Consider the following 13867-nt stretch of genomic DNA (forward strand, 5'->3'; position numbering starts at 1 on the left):
CCTGTCCTGCTTTCAGTTGAGAAGTTTTCTGTGTTTCCAGGAAGTTGTGTCTTTGTTATATTTGCTCATCAGGGTCACACAGGGAACTAGAACTGAGCTGCACAGGCAACCTCCTGATTCCGGGCCTGGAACTTGGCCCGCTCCTCCTCTGCCCCAGTGCCCATGAGGAGCACAGTAGTCTACGTGTGCTCCTGTGTGCTGTGTATGCCCTTTCCGCCGCCTCTTCCCACTGAGATTGGCAAAACTTGTGACTAGTGCATGTTCTGCTAGCTTGTCAATGACTGACGGAGCATCAGTGACACAGCAGGTGTTCGGGAAGGGAAGGTGAATCACTGCAGGTAGAAGGATTAAGTCCAGGGGGTGTGACCTTCACTTGCTAAAAAGGCAGGCAGGGAGGAGGAGGAGAAAAAGAAAGGGGAGGGGGACAAGGGAAATGGAGGAAGAAGAAAAAGAGGTGGAGAAGGAGGAAGAGAAGGAAAAGCAGAGAATGAAAAAGAATGCAGTGTGATGGGGCCTAGAAAACAAAAAGAATTCTGAACTCGGGGTGAGAAGACCTGCTCTGGAATAGTCGTTCTTCCTTGGTTTTGGTGAAGTCACCACCAGTTTCTGTATTTGTGGCATGCTCAGAAATGTCGGGCTGTTCTTGTGCAGGATGGCCGGGATGCTGAGCAAACAAGGATGCTAAAATTCTCTGTAATGATGACAGACATTGGGCCAGTGTTGTGGTACAGTGTGGTAAGCCATTGCCTTTGACACCAACATTCCACATAGGTGCTGTTTTGAGATTGCGCAGCTCCACTCCAGTCCAGCTCCCTGCTAATGCACCTGGGACAGCAGCAGAAGGTGGCTGAGTGCTTAGACCCCTTCATCCATGTGGTAAACCCAGATGAAACTGCAGACTCCTGACTTCAGCCTGACATAGCCCCGGCCATTGTAACCATTTGGAGAGTGAACCCGCAGACAGAAGCACACACACTCTCTCTCTCTCTCTCTCTCTCTCGTCTCTCTAACTTTTCAAAACAAAGCAATGATGGCTACCACCAACACAATACTTACAATGTGCTTGTCACCTGTTGCCCATATATGTAGTCCTCACAGTAAACCTCTTTGTCCTCTGCCGATGAGTACACTGAGTTCCTTAGAGCCGCTTGGTTCCTTCCGGAGTGCCCTCCAGCCTTCTGGCAATGCTGAGCTCCCCATACCCACTCAAGTTTGAACAAGCAAAGCAGCAAAACCCCGAGAACAAACCGAGGGAATGGAAACGCAAGCCCCACGGACAGAAGATGTGTGGGGCAAGGAAGAAAACACTGGCAGGGAAGGGCACGGAGACATATATATATAAAATTCTCTCCCAAACTGGCTTCAATGATCCCTAAGCTGAAGCCAGGGATCACTGAATCCATCTTGGTCTCCCAATCCAGCCCCTTGCTGATGGCCTGGGAAGGGAAGCTGGAGGATGGCTCATGTGGAAGACCTTGATGGAGCTCCGGACACTGACCTGACCTCGCCCTGGCGATTTTGGCCATCTTGGGACTGAATTAGCAAATGTAAGATCTCCTTCTCTGTCTTACTCTCACTTTCCAATAAATAAAGATATATGCACTTTGGCGGTACTTCATCTGTATGTCCTTGTAATAATAACAAAACTAATACTTCATGATATGAACCACTTTGTGAGCACTTAAGGACCCTATGCCCCTGACCTAAGTGGCCCACACATCTCAGTTCCCCACACTCGCTCAGAGCTGTTGCTGGGTGTATAGTCCTCTTAGGATGTTACACACAACAGTTAAGACACAACCACGTGGTCTAAATCCATTGCCTACCAGAGCGCCCAATACTCAATCACCTGTTTAATTAACACGTGCACAGGAAATGGGCAACTGGGCAGGTTCTGGGGTCAGAGTCTGGGCGGGTCGCCTTGAGATGGCAGGAGATGGGCAGGCCTGATGAGGCCACAGCTGGGGAGTGCCCAGAGAGGACAACGTGTAGGGATGCAGTGTGTGGGGGCAGTGCAGGCAGGCAGGCTGTGAGGTCAGGAGGCTCCGTGGGCAGGGCAGAGACTTCAACGCTGGGTTTCTGCAGAAGGCGGACACCGAGCCTGACCTGAGCCCTGTACAAGTGCCCTACAGAAACGGTTCAGGAGATGTGGACCAGGAGGGTGGTGACACTGCGGGGCTATAGGCAGGCCTTGGATGCCTAGGGCAAGCACTTACCTTGCAACCAGCTGCGGGGCCAGGGGGCAAGATAGGACCGAGACCCTGCCCAGGGCACCCCCAACCCCGCCCCGTCTACCCCGAAGTGGACCAATCCGCCCACTTCCCAACATTTCTCACCCCGCCCCCGGACACTGACTCAGCTGAAGGGTGGCAGGAGTGTTGGAAAGCATTGCCTTTATTTCTTGGCGGGCTCGGTGGGTCCTATTATGCTAGCGGGAGGAGGGGGGCGTCAGGGCCAGCTCCACTGGCGGCTCCAGGTCCTCCTCGTGGTGGGAGCTGGGAAGCTGGGTGCAGGCCTGCGGGCGGAAGGCAGCCAGGCTGCAGGGAGGACTGCACCTGCCCACCCGGCCTTTGTCCTCGCCTCTTGGAGATGCCCTGCTCCGGTTTGGAGCTCCCCTCCCAGGCTTCAGGTTCTACTCGCCCTACCACGCTGCTCCCCAGCTACCTACCTCTCCGTCTCCGGTTACCTCCCGGCCTCTGGTGAGCTGGGGCTTCCTGTGGAGACCTGTACAGTAGATTTCTCCAGCCCCGCCCTCAGCCTGCAGAAAAGGGCTAAGCAAGGAAGAAGGGAGCCCCTTCCCTTCTATCCCATGGCCTGGCGCCCCAAGTCTGCCCCTCACCCGTCGTCCTCAGCAGGGGCGTCCAGAGCCGTGGACAGCCAGCGCAGCCGCTCCTCCACTTCGCGCAGTTTGGTGAGCACCTGCATCTCTGCGGGCGCGGGGAGTTTTGAGAAAACAGGCTCAGTTCCGGGATTGAGGCGACTCCCCCCACCTCCCCCACAGCCCCCCCACACACACACACACAGCGCCCCTGGTCTCACGCTCCGTCAGCAGCTGCTCCTTGCTGCTCTCCAGCGTGCTGATCTCCCGGGCCAGCCGCCTCTCCAGCATCTGTGAGGACAAGGCGCATGCCTGACTGGCTGTCCGTCCTCATAGCTACAACCACTGCCCCCTCCCCTCTACGCCAGGGCCATTTGCACACTGACACATGGTGCAAGCCCGCATGGCTTCCCCTCTCCTTTCTTCTGTATTCAGCTGCCACCTGTTGGGTGCACCCTCCTGCCACGTCCCCAAGCAGTCGAGCTAGTATTTTCTTGGTGAGAGCCTGGGTATTACAGCCTCCCCCTGCCTGCTCCCATTCAGGTTGGACATAACTCGGGCCTTTTGGGTCACCACTGTCTCTCCCTGCTGATTCGCCCAATGGCATAACAGGAGGCATGAATTGATCTGGGCTTTGTCAGCTCTCCCATTTGCCATATCCTAGGCAACGGGAAGGAAGAAGGCTCAGCCAGGGCAACTGCAACAGCCTAAGCAAGCAATGGTGGGTGTGGCCATGGAGAAGAGGCCAGCTATGAAGTATAAGCTCAGAAAATGAGTAGGTGGGTGAGAGAGAGGCTTGAGAAATGGTGGCTGAACAATGGCGTACAGCGGATCAGTCTGCCAAGGCACTGATGCCAAGGAGCAAGTGGCTTGGGTGGCAGGCAAGGACAATGGCTCACGTGGAATTCCCAGAGGTCCTTGTGCTGGCCCATCAGATCATCCAGCTGGCCTCCGACATCCAATCTGGGGGCAGAGAGCCAGGGATCAGAGACTGCAGGCTAAGACCGTCACCCTGCCAGGCAGGCCTGGGACATTACTGGCAGAGTGGGAGCTGGCCTGATGCTCCCACACCACCTCTGCTGGGAGCCCTTTCTTGGGTCTTACCCTTCCCTTTGCTCCTTCTTCACCAAATGTCCAGATGCAGGCCCACTCACAGCCAGCAGCCAGCTGCACAGTAGACCCCGGGCCCTAGAGCTCCCTTGGCTTCCTCCAGCTTGCACACCTCAGTCTGAGACAGACTTACCCTCTGTCACATCCCCCCACTGACCCTGCACTCCCGTAGGTAGGGCTGAGAGCTGGGCCAGAATATGTCAGTAACATTAACCAAGCTCCCTCATCTGTCCAGTGTCAACCTTTGGTGAGTCTCTGCAGTGACCATTACATCTTTGCTCATGCTGTCCTCCATCAAACTATGCCTGCCCAAGAAAGATTAGTGAAGGATGCATAAAACTTCTGAATGAAGTCCTTACCTCAAGCCCAGCCTTACAACTTCCTGTGACTCTGGACAAATGAACTTTTCTGAGCTTTGTTAGCTCCTAGGCACACTGGTGGTAATGGTGGGAGATTGATATTAGCCTTTAATATCAATGACGACGATGCAAATATAGCCATGTGCTATATACCATTTTGGCTTACAAACAGCGCATCCAGGGAGCCTATAGCCTTCCTAGCTGACGTATTACACACCATGATATTTGCACAACTGTGAAACTACCTAGCAACACATGACTGTAAAGATCATGAATGTCCATCAGTGGATGTAAAAGGGGGTTACATATACAACCACTCCAACTATTTTTCACTAGGCTTCTGCACACAAAGTCACTGGTTATAACACTGTTAGACCTTTAGTGACAAGAATGTTTAACTCAAGGCACAAAGGAGAGAAGGCTATGTGGATGAACGGATGGGGTGTTGGTGGCCATGTGAGATGACGGCTGGCCGGGAGCAATCAATAAAAGCATGGTGGTTGGAGGGAGAACTGAAGGTGGGACTGCTGGAGGGAAGGACAGGTGTCTGGATGATGGCTGGCTGGATGGGTGATGTGATTAGACAGTTGGGTAAAGGAATGGATGGATGCAATAATGGATGAGTGGCTAGCTGGGTGCCTGGGCAAATGGATGACTGAGGCCTAAAATCAAGAGAGACAAATGAACAGCTGGTAAGGAAGCTGGATGGCTAACAAACAATGAATTTAAAAAAACAAAAAAACCAGCAGTGAGTGATACAATGAGTGAATGAATCTAAACACCCATAACCAAATGTCAGCCGTAATGAGGAAGGTCTTCTGTCCGGCCAGCCTGTTTACAGAATGGGGAAGGAGTAGTGCGTGTCCACAAGGCACCTCCTTAGCTCTTGTGGCCTCCTCCTTCCAGCTGGGGAGTGAGAAGGGGAGGGCTGGAGTTGACTCTCCTACCTCAGAGCCTCGCTCTCCTTCTCTGGGCAGTGCAGCTGGAGCATCCACAGAGCCTCTGTGCAGGGGGAACCCAGAGGGCCGTATGAGAGTTCTTGAGGCTGGCTTGGCAGGAGGGAATGGGCCCACGTGGTACAGGGCTTGAGGGTGGAAGCGGGGTGTCACCTGGCTCTTTATTCCAAGTGAGAAGGCAACTAAGGGAGAGATCTGAGCAGACAGGGAAACCCCTGACTCAGGCTGACCAGCCTTTCTCTGGCTATTCTGGGGCTGTTGTTTTGACTTTTGTGGGGCGCCATAACGAGGAAGACACAGCAACTGATAGGTACCTTGCTTCTTGTTCAAAATCTCCTGTAGGTGCACTTTCTCTCCATTCACTGGAAAACACAAGGACATATTCAGGCCCCAAAAGTCACATGTGTCTCTAACTTCCTACAAGGACAGACGTCCCAGAGAAGATGTGATGCAGCCTCAGGAGAGGGCAGATCTATGTTCCCCAATCCTGTGCCCATCTCCTGGGCACTCTCCTGATGCAGTTCCTGTCTCCTACCACACATTCCCATAACGAATGGACTGAAGATGCTGAAAAATATGCAAGGCTTATACTGAGGGGGGGAGGTGACTATATATAAACACACCATGTCAGGATGAAGTAAAGCTTCTGAAGTTAACTCAAGCAAGGGAATGTGAGTGCCAAGAAGGTAGGGTTCTGCTTTTGGATGAGGTCATCAAGATAGGCTTGTTAGGATAAAGGGCTAGCAGCGGCATGGCAAAGGAGGAAGCAACCAGACTGTGCTGGCCAAGGGCAACGCAGGTAAACGCTGGCAGGCGTGTGCGCCTCCAGTGTCCAGGCTGGCAGGCATGTGCAGGACACCAGCAGTGGCCATGGCACCTCTGGGCTCCTCACTCAGTCCCACTTACAGGAATCCAGTTCCCTCTGGAGGGCTTCCCGGAGAGCTTGGGCCTCTCCCACTTCCTCGCTGGATTTCTTCTCAGCTGGGTCAGGAAAGGGAAGAAGACACTGTGTGAGTGCAACCTTGGACCTCGCTGTTCGCTCGCAGACAAGATCACTGCATGTTCATCCTCCAAACATCTGGAGTTTGCAGATGAGGAAACAGAGGTCCTTGCAGTCTGGGCTCCCCATGCGGACCCTGAGCTGGCCAGTGTGGGTCCCCTGGCTTACCTTGCTGAAGCTCATTAATTCGGTTGATCAGGTCCTCAATCTGGGGCTCCAAGCTTCCCTCTGAAGACAGAAAGAGAGATTCAGCCAAGGAAGAGGCCTGGCTAACTAAGGCACACGGAGGAGGGGTGGCTTCTGGCACTGGGTCTTGCTGCTGTCAATCAACAGGCATCTATCTGGCACCTGCTGAGTGTCGGGCTCTGTAAGAGGCCCTTGCTGGGCTTGTCTTCTGGGCGGGAGGGATATGGTCACCAACTTCAGCTCCTGTGACTCCCAGGAATGTGGACATTCCCTGCAGTGCTGAGAATGACGGCAGGACATTCCTCGGGACCCCTACTCACTTCTGATACTGGGACTTTAGCTGTGCAGGAGGCCCAGTGTGCCGCGTCTCCAAGTGGCCAGGGTAAGGAAGGGTATGATCCCTTTAAGAGGACTACGGGCTGCAGTTCTAACCACACGCCCAGTGTGCTGCTCTAGCCCTGATTCAACTTGGCTCTCTGGTCCTTACCAACAAGCAAGGCAAGGTGCAAATCCATGTGCATTTGCCATTGGTACATTGAAAGGGAAGACAAGGACTTTATCCTTATGAATGCAGTTTTTAAAACATCTCTAGAAAGATGGTGAAGGATTTAAAAAGCTTTTTCTTGCCTGTTCGTGAGGGATATGGGTGATATGGGTGTGTGTGTGTGTGTGTGTGTGCACGCACAAACACATATGGAGGTATAGGCAGCTAGAAGCTTCCCTTAAACTTCCCAAATTTTGAGCTGGGCAGGGAGTGCAGGGGCTCTACTTTTGGCTCAAATAAGTAAGCTGGGTAATAAGAGAAGGCACTGGGAAAACGTCCCAAGGCTGCTGAGTGCAGGGGCTGGGCTGGAGCTGTTTGTCAGACTCAGCATGAGGCTCAGGCACAAGGAGACACACGACCTTTCTGCAGCTTTTTCACCATTGCCACCAAGCCTTCAGTCTTCTTTAAAGTCAGCCCTGCGGAGATGAAAACCAAAGTTACAGGACCAGTGGGAGGGAAGGGGACAGAGACAGATCCAGCGCCATCGGACAGGAAGTCCCTGTGGGTTCTGCAGACCCCCCTTGGCTGAGGGCTGGGGTCAGTCAGCCTGGCAAAGGGCAATAGCCATGTGAGGGCACTGTCTCATGGCCCCTGGATCAGTCCACAAAGGATCCCACAGACACCTCCTCCCCACAGCTCTAGGGGGAGAGGAGCTGCTGCCGTCGCTCTTAAGATCTTCAGAAAGTTCTAACCAAGGCAACAGGGCAGAAGGATTGCTTGTGGGTTTCTTTAAAATCAGTACAGCCCATAATTTGCAATTCTTACTGCTTTGATGGATCAAGGCCATGGGTATCCATACTTGCTATTGTTAAGAAAATAATAGGAACTTTTTTGATAGCAGAGTTCAACACTACCTATGAGGAAGCTCTGTCCCAAATCTCCCCACAAAATAAAATCAAACAACAACATGGAATCTCACCTGCCTCCCATATCTAAACAGCAATTTAGAAGACAAAAGGACATGCTAAACCACACCACGGGGATTACAGCAACATGATGCAAACTACGGGAAAGTCTACAAGAACATGATGTCAACAAGTAAGTTACAAGAGAAAAGGAGAGAGGCAAAACTACAGATTGAGACAGGCAAGTAAATATCCATCAAGAGTAATATGCGGACCTTATTAGGATCTTGATTCGGACATATTCACCTTCACCACCACACACTTCTCTATATATTTTAACTTGAGCCTGTGTCACTTTTATAATTAAAAAAACAAAACACCAGAAATGATACCATCTTCAGCTCTTGAAATGAATGACGGAAGGGTGAGGACAGGCACTGGGGCTTAGCAGGCTAAGACTCCTGAGAGTGCTTGGGCTGGAGGTTCGCCTCCCCCGTGGATCAGCCTCCTGCCGATGTGCCTGAGCCGTGACAGGTGATGGTTCCAGTACTTGGGCTCCTGCCACCCACAGGGGAGGCCCGGGGGAGTTCCTGGTTCTTGGCTTTGTCACAGCGCAGTCCAGCTGTTGCAGGCATTGAGGGAGGGAACTAGCAAGTCTCTGTGTGTCTATTCTCTTATCACACTGCCATTCAAATAAAAATAAAACTTAAAAAAAAAAAAATTTAAAGGCCAAATCCCAATGATCAGCCCCTTTCCAAAAACATTTAGTAGAGCAGTTGTAAGGCAGCTCACAAAACATATCTGACAGCCATGACATGAAAGAAGAAATGCTTACCTACCATACGGTATAGCATGGCACACACGCGTCCCCAGCCTCCCTCCTCGGAAGCCAGCGGAATCACAGGCCGTCTCTCCATATCTGGACACAGTTGAATTCCTAGAAGTGTATACATTCTATACATTTTGGTTTTTTTCAACGTGGCTGGTAGCAAGTCCTTTGTGATGATCCGCATTTCATATATTTCATTTGACAAAGAATATAAAGGCAGAGATGACCTCCTTCCTGGTTTTAGTGCCTGCATGGAATTCCACTGCGTAGACCACAATGTAGGAGCAGTGTCCTACTGTAGGATTTTCAGACTGTCTTTTTTTTTGTCCTGTTAGTAGTAATGTTACAAAGAGTGCATCTTTATTTGGTTTCTCCAGCAGCTGCAACCAGGCATCACAAACAGGCCCTTCCCACGCTGACACTCTGAGCCTCAGTCTTCACGTGCCATTCCGTGTCCCAATTCCCGTCTTCCTACAAGGACACGTCACTGATACAGCCCAGCCGAGTCCGGAGTGATCTTATCAAACTACTGCTGCAAATGGCCTACTGCCAAATACAGTGGCATTCTGCAGTTCCGGCGGGACGTACATTTAGAGGGAAGGGAAGATGCAATTTAGTCACTATCCTTGTATTTTGCTGTGTGTTTGTGTCAGAGTGTACCCTCTGCAGATGTCTGCAACCTGGAAGCTAACTGCTAGATCAAAGGCTATGTATATTACCAACTTTGTCTTACATGATGAAACTGCCTTCTGATCGTTCGGGGTTCCCAGGGGAACCCTTTCCCCATCTTTGCGCTTTCGTCTCTTTATTCTCTGCCAATCTGACAGATAAAAAGAGTCCAACCTCAGAATTCCTGGATATCAAATAAGTATTACAAGCCAAAGTTGTCTTCTCTAGGTTAGAAATTCCACTCCAGAAACACGGCTTCTTTTTTCAACTGATCACTGATTTGTCCTGAAGCAGAGTGCGAGACAGAGGAGAGATCTTCCACCTGCTGCTTCGCTCACTAAATACCCGTCACAGACAGGGCTTAGCTAAGCCCAAGTCAAGAACCTGAACTCCATTAGGCCCGAACACTTGGGCTCTCATCCCCTGCCTTCGCAGGCTAGCCGGAAGCTGGACTAGAAGCAGAGCACCTAGGACTAGATCTGGCACTTCAGTATTACAGAACATGAGCATCCGAAAGCAGTATCTTACCCCATTTTGCCAAAACACCAGCCCCCTAAGAATCTCTCAAGTGAATAATTAAAAGTGTTAGACAAGATAATAACTTTTTCACTATCCTTAATTTTGAAATAGAGAAGTAACCTTAGAATAACTTAAGAGGCTAATTATAGCAGTTTTATATTGTGCCACCTAAATCAGAAACGTTAAAGATTTTACAACCATTAAAAATATTGTTGCAAAATAAGGGTTATTTTTTTGTTTGTTTGTTTGAAAGGTTATTTGAAAGGCAGAGACAGAGAGAAATATCTTCCATGTGCTGGTTCACTCCACATATGCCCACTGTATCCAGAACCGGGCTAGGCTGAAGCCAAGAGCCAGGAATTGTACTTGGGTCTCCCATGTGGGCGGCATGGGCCCAGCCACCTGAACCATGTTCTGCTGCCTTCCCAAGTACATTGACAGGGCTCTGGATTAGAAGAGCAGCAGCTTGGACTGGAATCAGTGCTCTGAGATGTGATGCCAGCATTGCAAGCAGAGGTTTAGTTTACTGCACCACGCTAGCCTGTGGGGCTCTTATCATGTGCTTGTTATATTTTGTTGAGAGGTGTGGTGAAATGAGACCTCTTAATTGGCAATGCATTCATTTCACATTTTAGCTCAAAAATAAATGCAGAGGGGCCAGAGCAGTAGCCTAGCAGCTAAAGTCCTCACCTTGAACACACCCCGGGATCCCATATAGGTGCCAGTTCTAATCCCAGCCCCGCTTCCCATCAGCTCCCTGCTTGTGGCCTGGGAAAGCAGCTGAGGACGGCCCAAAGCCTTGGGACCCTGCACCTGCATGGGAGACCTGGAGGAAGTTCCTGGCTCCTGGCTTTGGATTGGCACAGCACCAGCCACTGCACTCACTTAGGGAGTGAATCATCGGACGGAAGATATTTCTTTGTATCTCCTCCTCTCTGTATATCTAACTTTGCAATAAAAATAAATAAATCTTTAAAAAAAGAATAAATGTAGAAAAACAGAGTAACAAAGTCTTCCTTCATCAACTGCCCCTTTCCGAAGCTACTCCCTTCCAGAGGGAACCGATGTCAGCTGGTGAGGTCCAAACTTCTTACTTAAATGTTTCTGGCACTGCTTTAATTGATATTCTTACCCATGCAACATTTTAAGAAAATTCAAACATGCACAAAGATGCAGCAGTAATAATGAAACTATCTCTTCTTTCCTTGACCAAAAACGCCACAGCCTTTGCCAGACAGCCTCATGATGAGCATGTTGCTACGGCTCCCGTGGGGACACTGTCAATCTGAAAAACATCTGTAATACTTGGGAGTGAAGCAAAACTCCAAGCTACTTTAACAGCAAGCTGAGGTTTCCGTGACCCGTTTTTAGTATTTCATTATGAATACTTTCAAATGCACACAAAAATCAAGGATACTCTAATGCCCTCTGAAGGATTTAGCTTTCCCCATGTGTGAGCGTCAGCGGGTGTTCCCTTCTCGAAGGGTTTTTAAGCCAGTCACGGGCTTCATATATTTCATCCCAAGACACTTCATTAAGAGCCTCAGCTATCTGCGGTGACCTCAATCCTAGAACCACACTGAACAAGACACTTCGGATCAATAATCCCACCCGATCCCCAGATCACAGGTACGTTTCCCCACTGTTGCCCATCTGTCACAGCTGGCTACTGGCATCCAATGAGTTCCAGCACTACCAGAAAACCAAGGGTGGGCAATAAGTCCTCACATAGTTTGTTTTTTTTTTTTTTTTTTTTTAATTCCATGCTACAAATGATAACAGCCAGCACAGTGTGAGCCCCTTTTTAAATAGTTTATTTTGAAATAGTTTCAGATGTACACAAAGGTGGTAGAAATAGGCCACTGTGCTCCCATTTTCCCTTGCACCGTCCCCTACCTGTGCTTCCGAACCATGACTTAGGACACTACGACTCACTACTCCGTAAATTCAGCGTGGATTTCCTACATACAAAAACAATCGACCAGGCAGCTGTAATAGAACCATCAAAACCTGGATATTAATATTGATCCAATATTAACGTACCCTGACACCATTCACAATGTCAACTTTTCGTTTAAAATGACCCACTCCTTATATTTTTCTACAAGAAAAATAAACCAACACATTACAATAATGCCTGCACCTCCATGTCAGTCCCACGTCCCAGACGCCAGGCAGGTCCTTAGCTCGGGTTGCCTGGACAGCACACACAGGACACACTCAGCAATCCTCTCCTTTGTCTTGGAATGCCTATTGGCTTTTCTTTAATAAAAACACATTCTGTTCGTTTTGGGCCAATCAACAATGTTATTTGTTAATTTCAGCGTAATTATTTTCCTTTGGTCTCTTTTTAAGACTCCATGTGCACATTCCTCGGGGTGCATGGATCCATCCAGAATTCAGCCACTGCTGCAACTGTACCTTCACTTCGCCTCCACCAACAACATCCCGGCCTGTTCTTGGTCCAGGGTCTGGGACTTCTCCCACGATCTAGCTAGGGGACTGCAGATGTGGGAAAGCATTTCAGAGGCTGAAAACGTTTTGTCAAACTGCCTTGGGCACCACGTTCAACAGTCAGTTCTGCGGGAGGTAGGAAGAGGTGGCTCAGCACAGCGCCTCAGCACCCGACGGTGCCACCCTTTCAGCGCCCGTCTGCAGGTGACGGCAGGCGTGGCTTCAGTTCAGAGGAAGGTGATGCCGGGTTTCCAGGGGCAGCTATAGGAAGGGCTTAGCACGTGCAACCTACTTGCATGTCTTGTTTCTGTCCCTTTTTTTTGAAAGCCGGCACCTTGTGCCTTTTAACCCAAAACAATTACCTCAATGATCTTATTCACACCTCCACTATATCCCACGCTGGCATGGTCTCGCATGCTGGACAGGCAGCAGCAAGCGGTCCGTTGCAAGCTCAGGACAGAGAAGGTCCCAGGTCTGAGTGCGGCCGGACGCAGTCTACCACACTTGTTCTCGCAGGCAGGGAGTCAGAGGTGGTGACGGAAGGCGGAAAGCTGACCACTGCATGAGCAGCTGATGGGCAGGAGCGTGCCATCCACCAAGCTACAGTCTCTACTTTGGCACATCTTGGAAATTCCTCTAACAATACTGACAAAGCCGGCAACACACTGGAGAATTACTGCCTTGGGACTTGTTTCTTTTGCTGCTCTGTGACATCTGAACCCCTTCCACCAGCTGGGCTGAGGGGTCACATTTCACAAATTGGCAAAACCACCGGCCAACCACCGCCAACAGCTTTCAGGGCGGCAGTGGTGTGACTTTCTTGAACATCCCTCCTCTGCCCCGACTCCGTTTATAGGAAGAAATGCAGACTGTATTACTGACCACTTTAAAAACCTTAATCAACAGATTCAGTAAAGCTGATAGAAGGTAAGTTAGGTGCTAAGAGCGTGCGCAGGTTACCAATTTTCACCTCAGAACAGTTAAAAGGTTTTGTTCCCTCTTGGTCTTTTTCTTAAGCTAGGGTGGTCATTATTTCATCACTATCATGGGCCGAATCCTCCCCCCATTCCCTCTGCTCGAGACAGCGTGGCTGGCCAGCCCTCACTACCTTCTGCCTTGTCTGTGGTTTCCGGTGACTCCGTGAACAGACACTCCAACTCGCCCGCCATGTTTTGGCAGGGCTCCGCCTGCGCGGACAGTGGCTGGTAGGGTGAAAACACACCGCGCACATGCGCATAGCGAAAGCTCACGCCTGCCGTTGACCCTGGCGGAGGCATCAGCTGCTTGCTGTGCGCATGCACAGATCTGCGGCCACGCCTGACTGATGGTACTCCTGCGCAGTCAGCGGGCCACGCTCCAGTTTAGAAAAACAAGGGCAGCCTCAGGGTTTACTGACTGGGAGTGGAGGGAAGGCTGTGGGCGCACACAGAAGCCCGGGGGTGGGGAGGGGAGTCTTGGGGCCGGAGTGGGGCAGGGGTAGAGGTGAGGGGAGTAGAGTGTGTTTGCTGGGGCTGGGCTCCGTTTAGGTCGCTTGTGTCGTGCAGGTTGCCAAAGCCCCGGGGACAAACGTGCAGTGCT

General features: G+C 50.6%; 1 protein-coding gene across 1 annotated transcript; it reads right to left on the reverse strand.

Annotated features, from left to right (window-relative positions):
* Positions 1 to 2376: 2376 nt before the first annotated feature.
* Positions 2377 to 13458, reverse strand: SYCE1L (synaptonemal complex central element protein 1 like). The gene is made up of 12 exons (XM_058674826.1): positions 13398 to 13458; positions 9371 to 9467; positions 7333 to 7550; positions 6412 to 6471; positions 6150 to 6224; positions 5558 to 5605; positions 5235 to 5289; positions 3718 to 3781; positions 3040 to 3109; positions 2840 to 2927; positions 2669 to 2771; positions 2377 to 2515 (listed from the first exon to the last, which is right to left on the reverse strand). Exons 1-12 carry the CDS (start codon positions 13456 to 13458, stop codon positions 2429 to 2431), a joined length of 1026 nt encoding a protein of 341 aa, XP_058530809.1. The 3' UTR covers positions 2377 to 2428.
* Between the last annotated feature and the right edge of the window lie 409 nt (positions 13459 to 13867).

The sequence above is a fragment of the Ochotona princeps genome, chromosome 16 (assembly GCF_030435755.1).
Source record: "Ochotona princeps isolate mOchPri1 chromosome 16, mOchPri1.hap1, whole genome shotgun sequence".
In the NCBI taxonomy this organism is placed as follows: Eukaryota; Metazoa; Chordata; class Mammalia; order Lagomorpha; family Ochotonidae; genus Ochotona; species Ochotona princeps.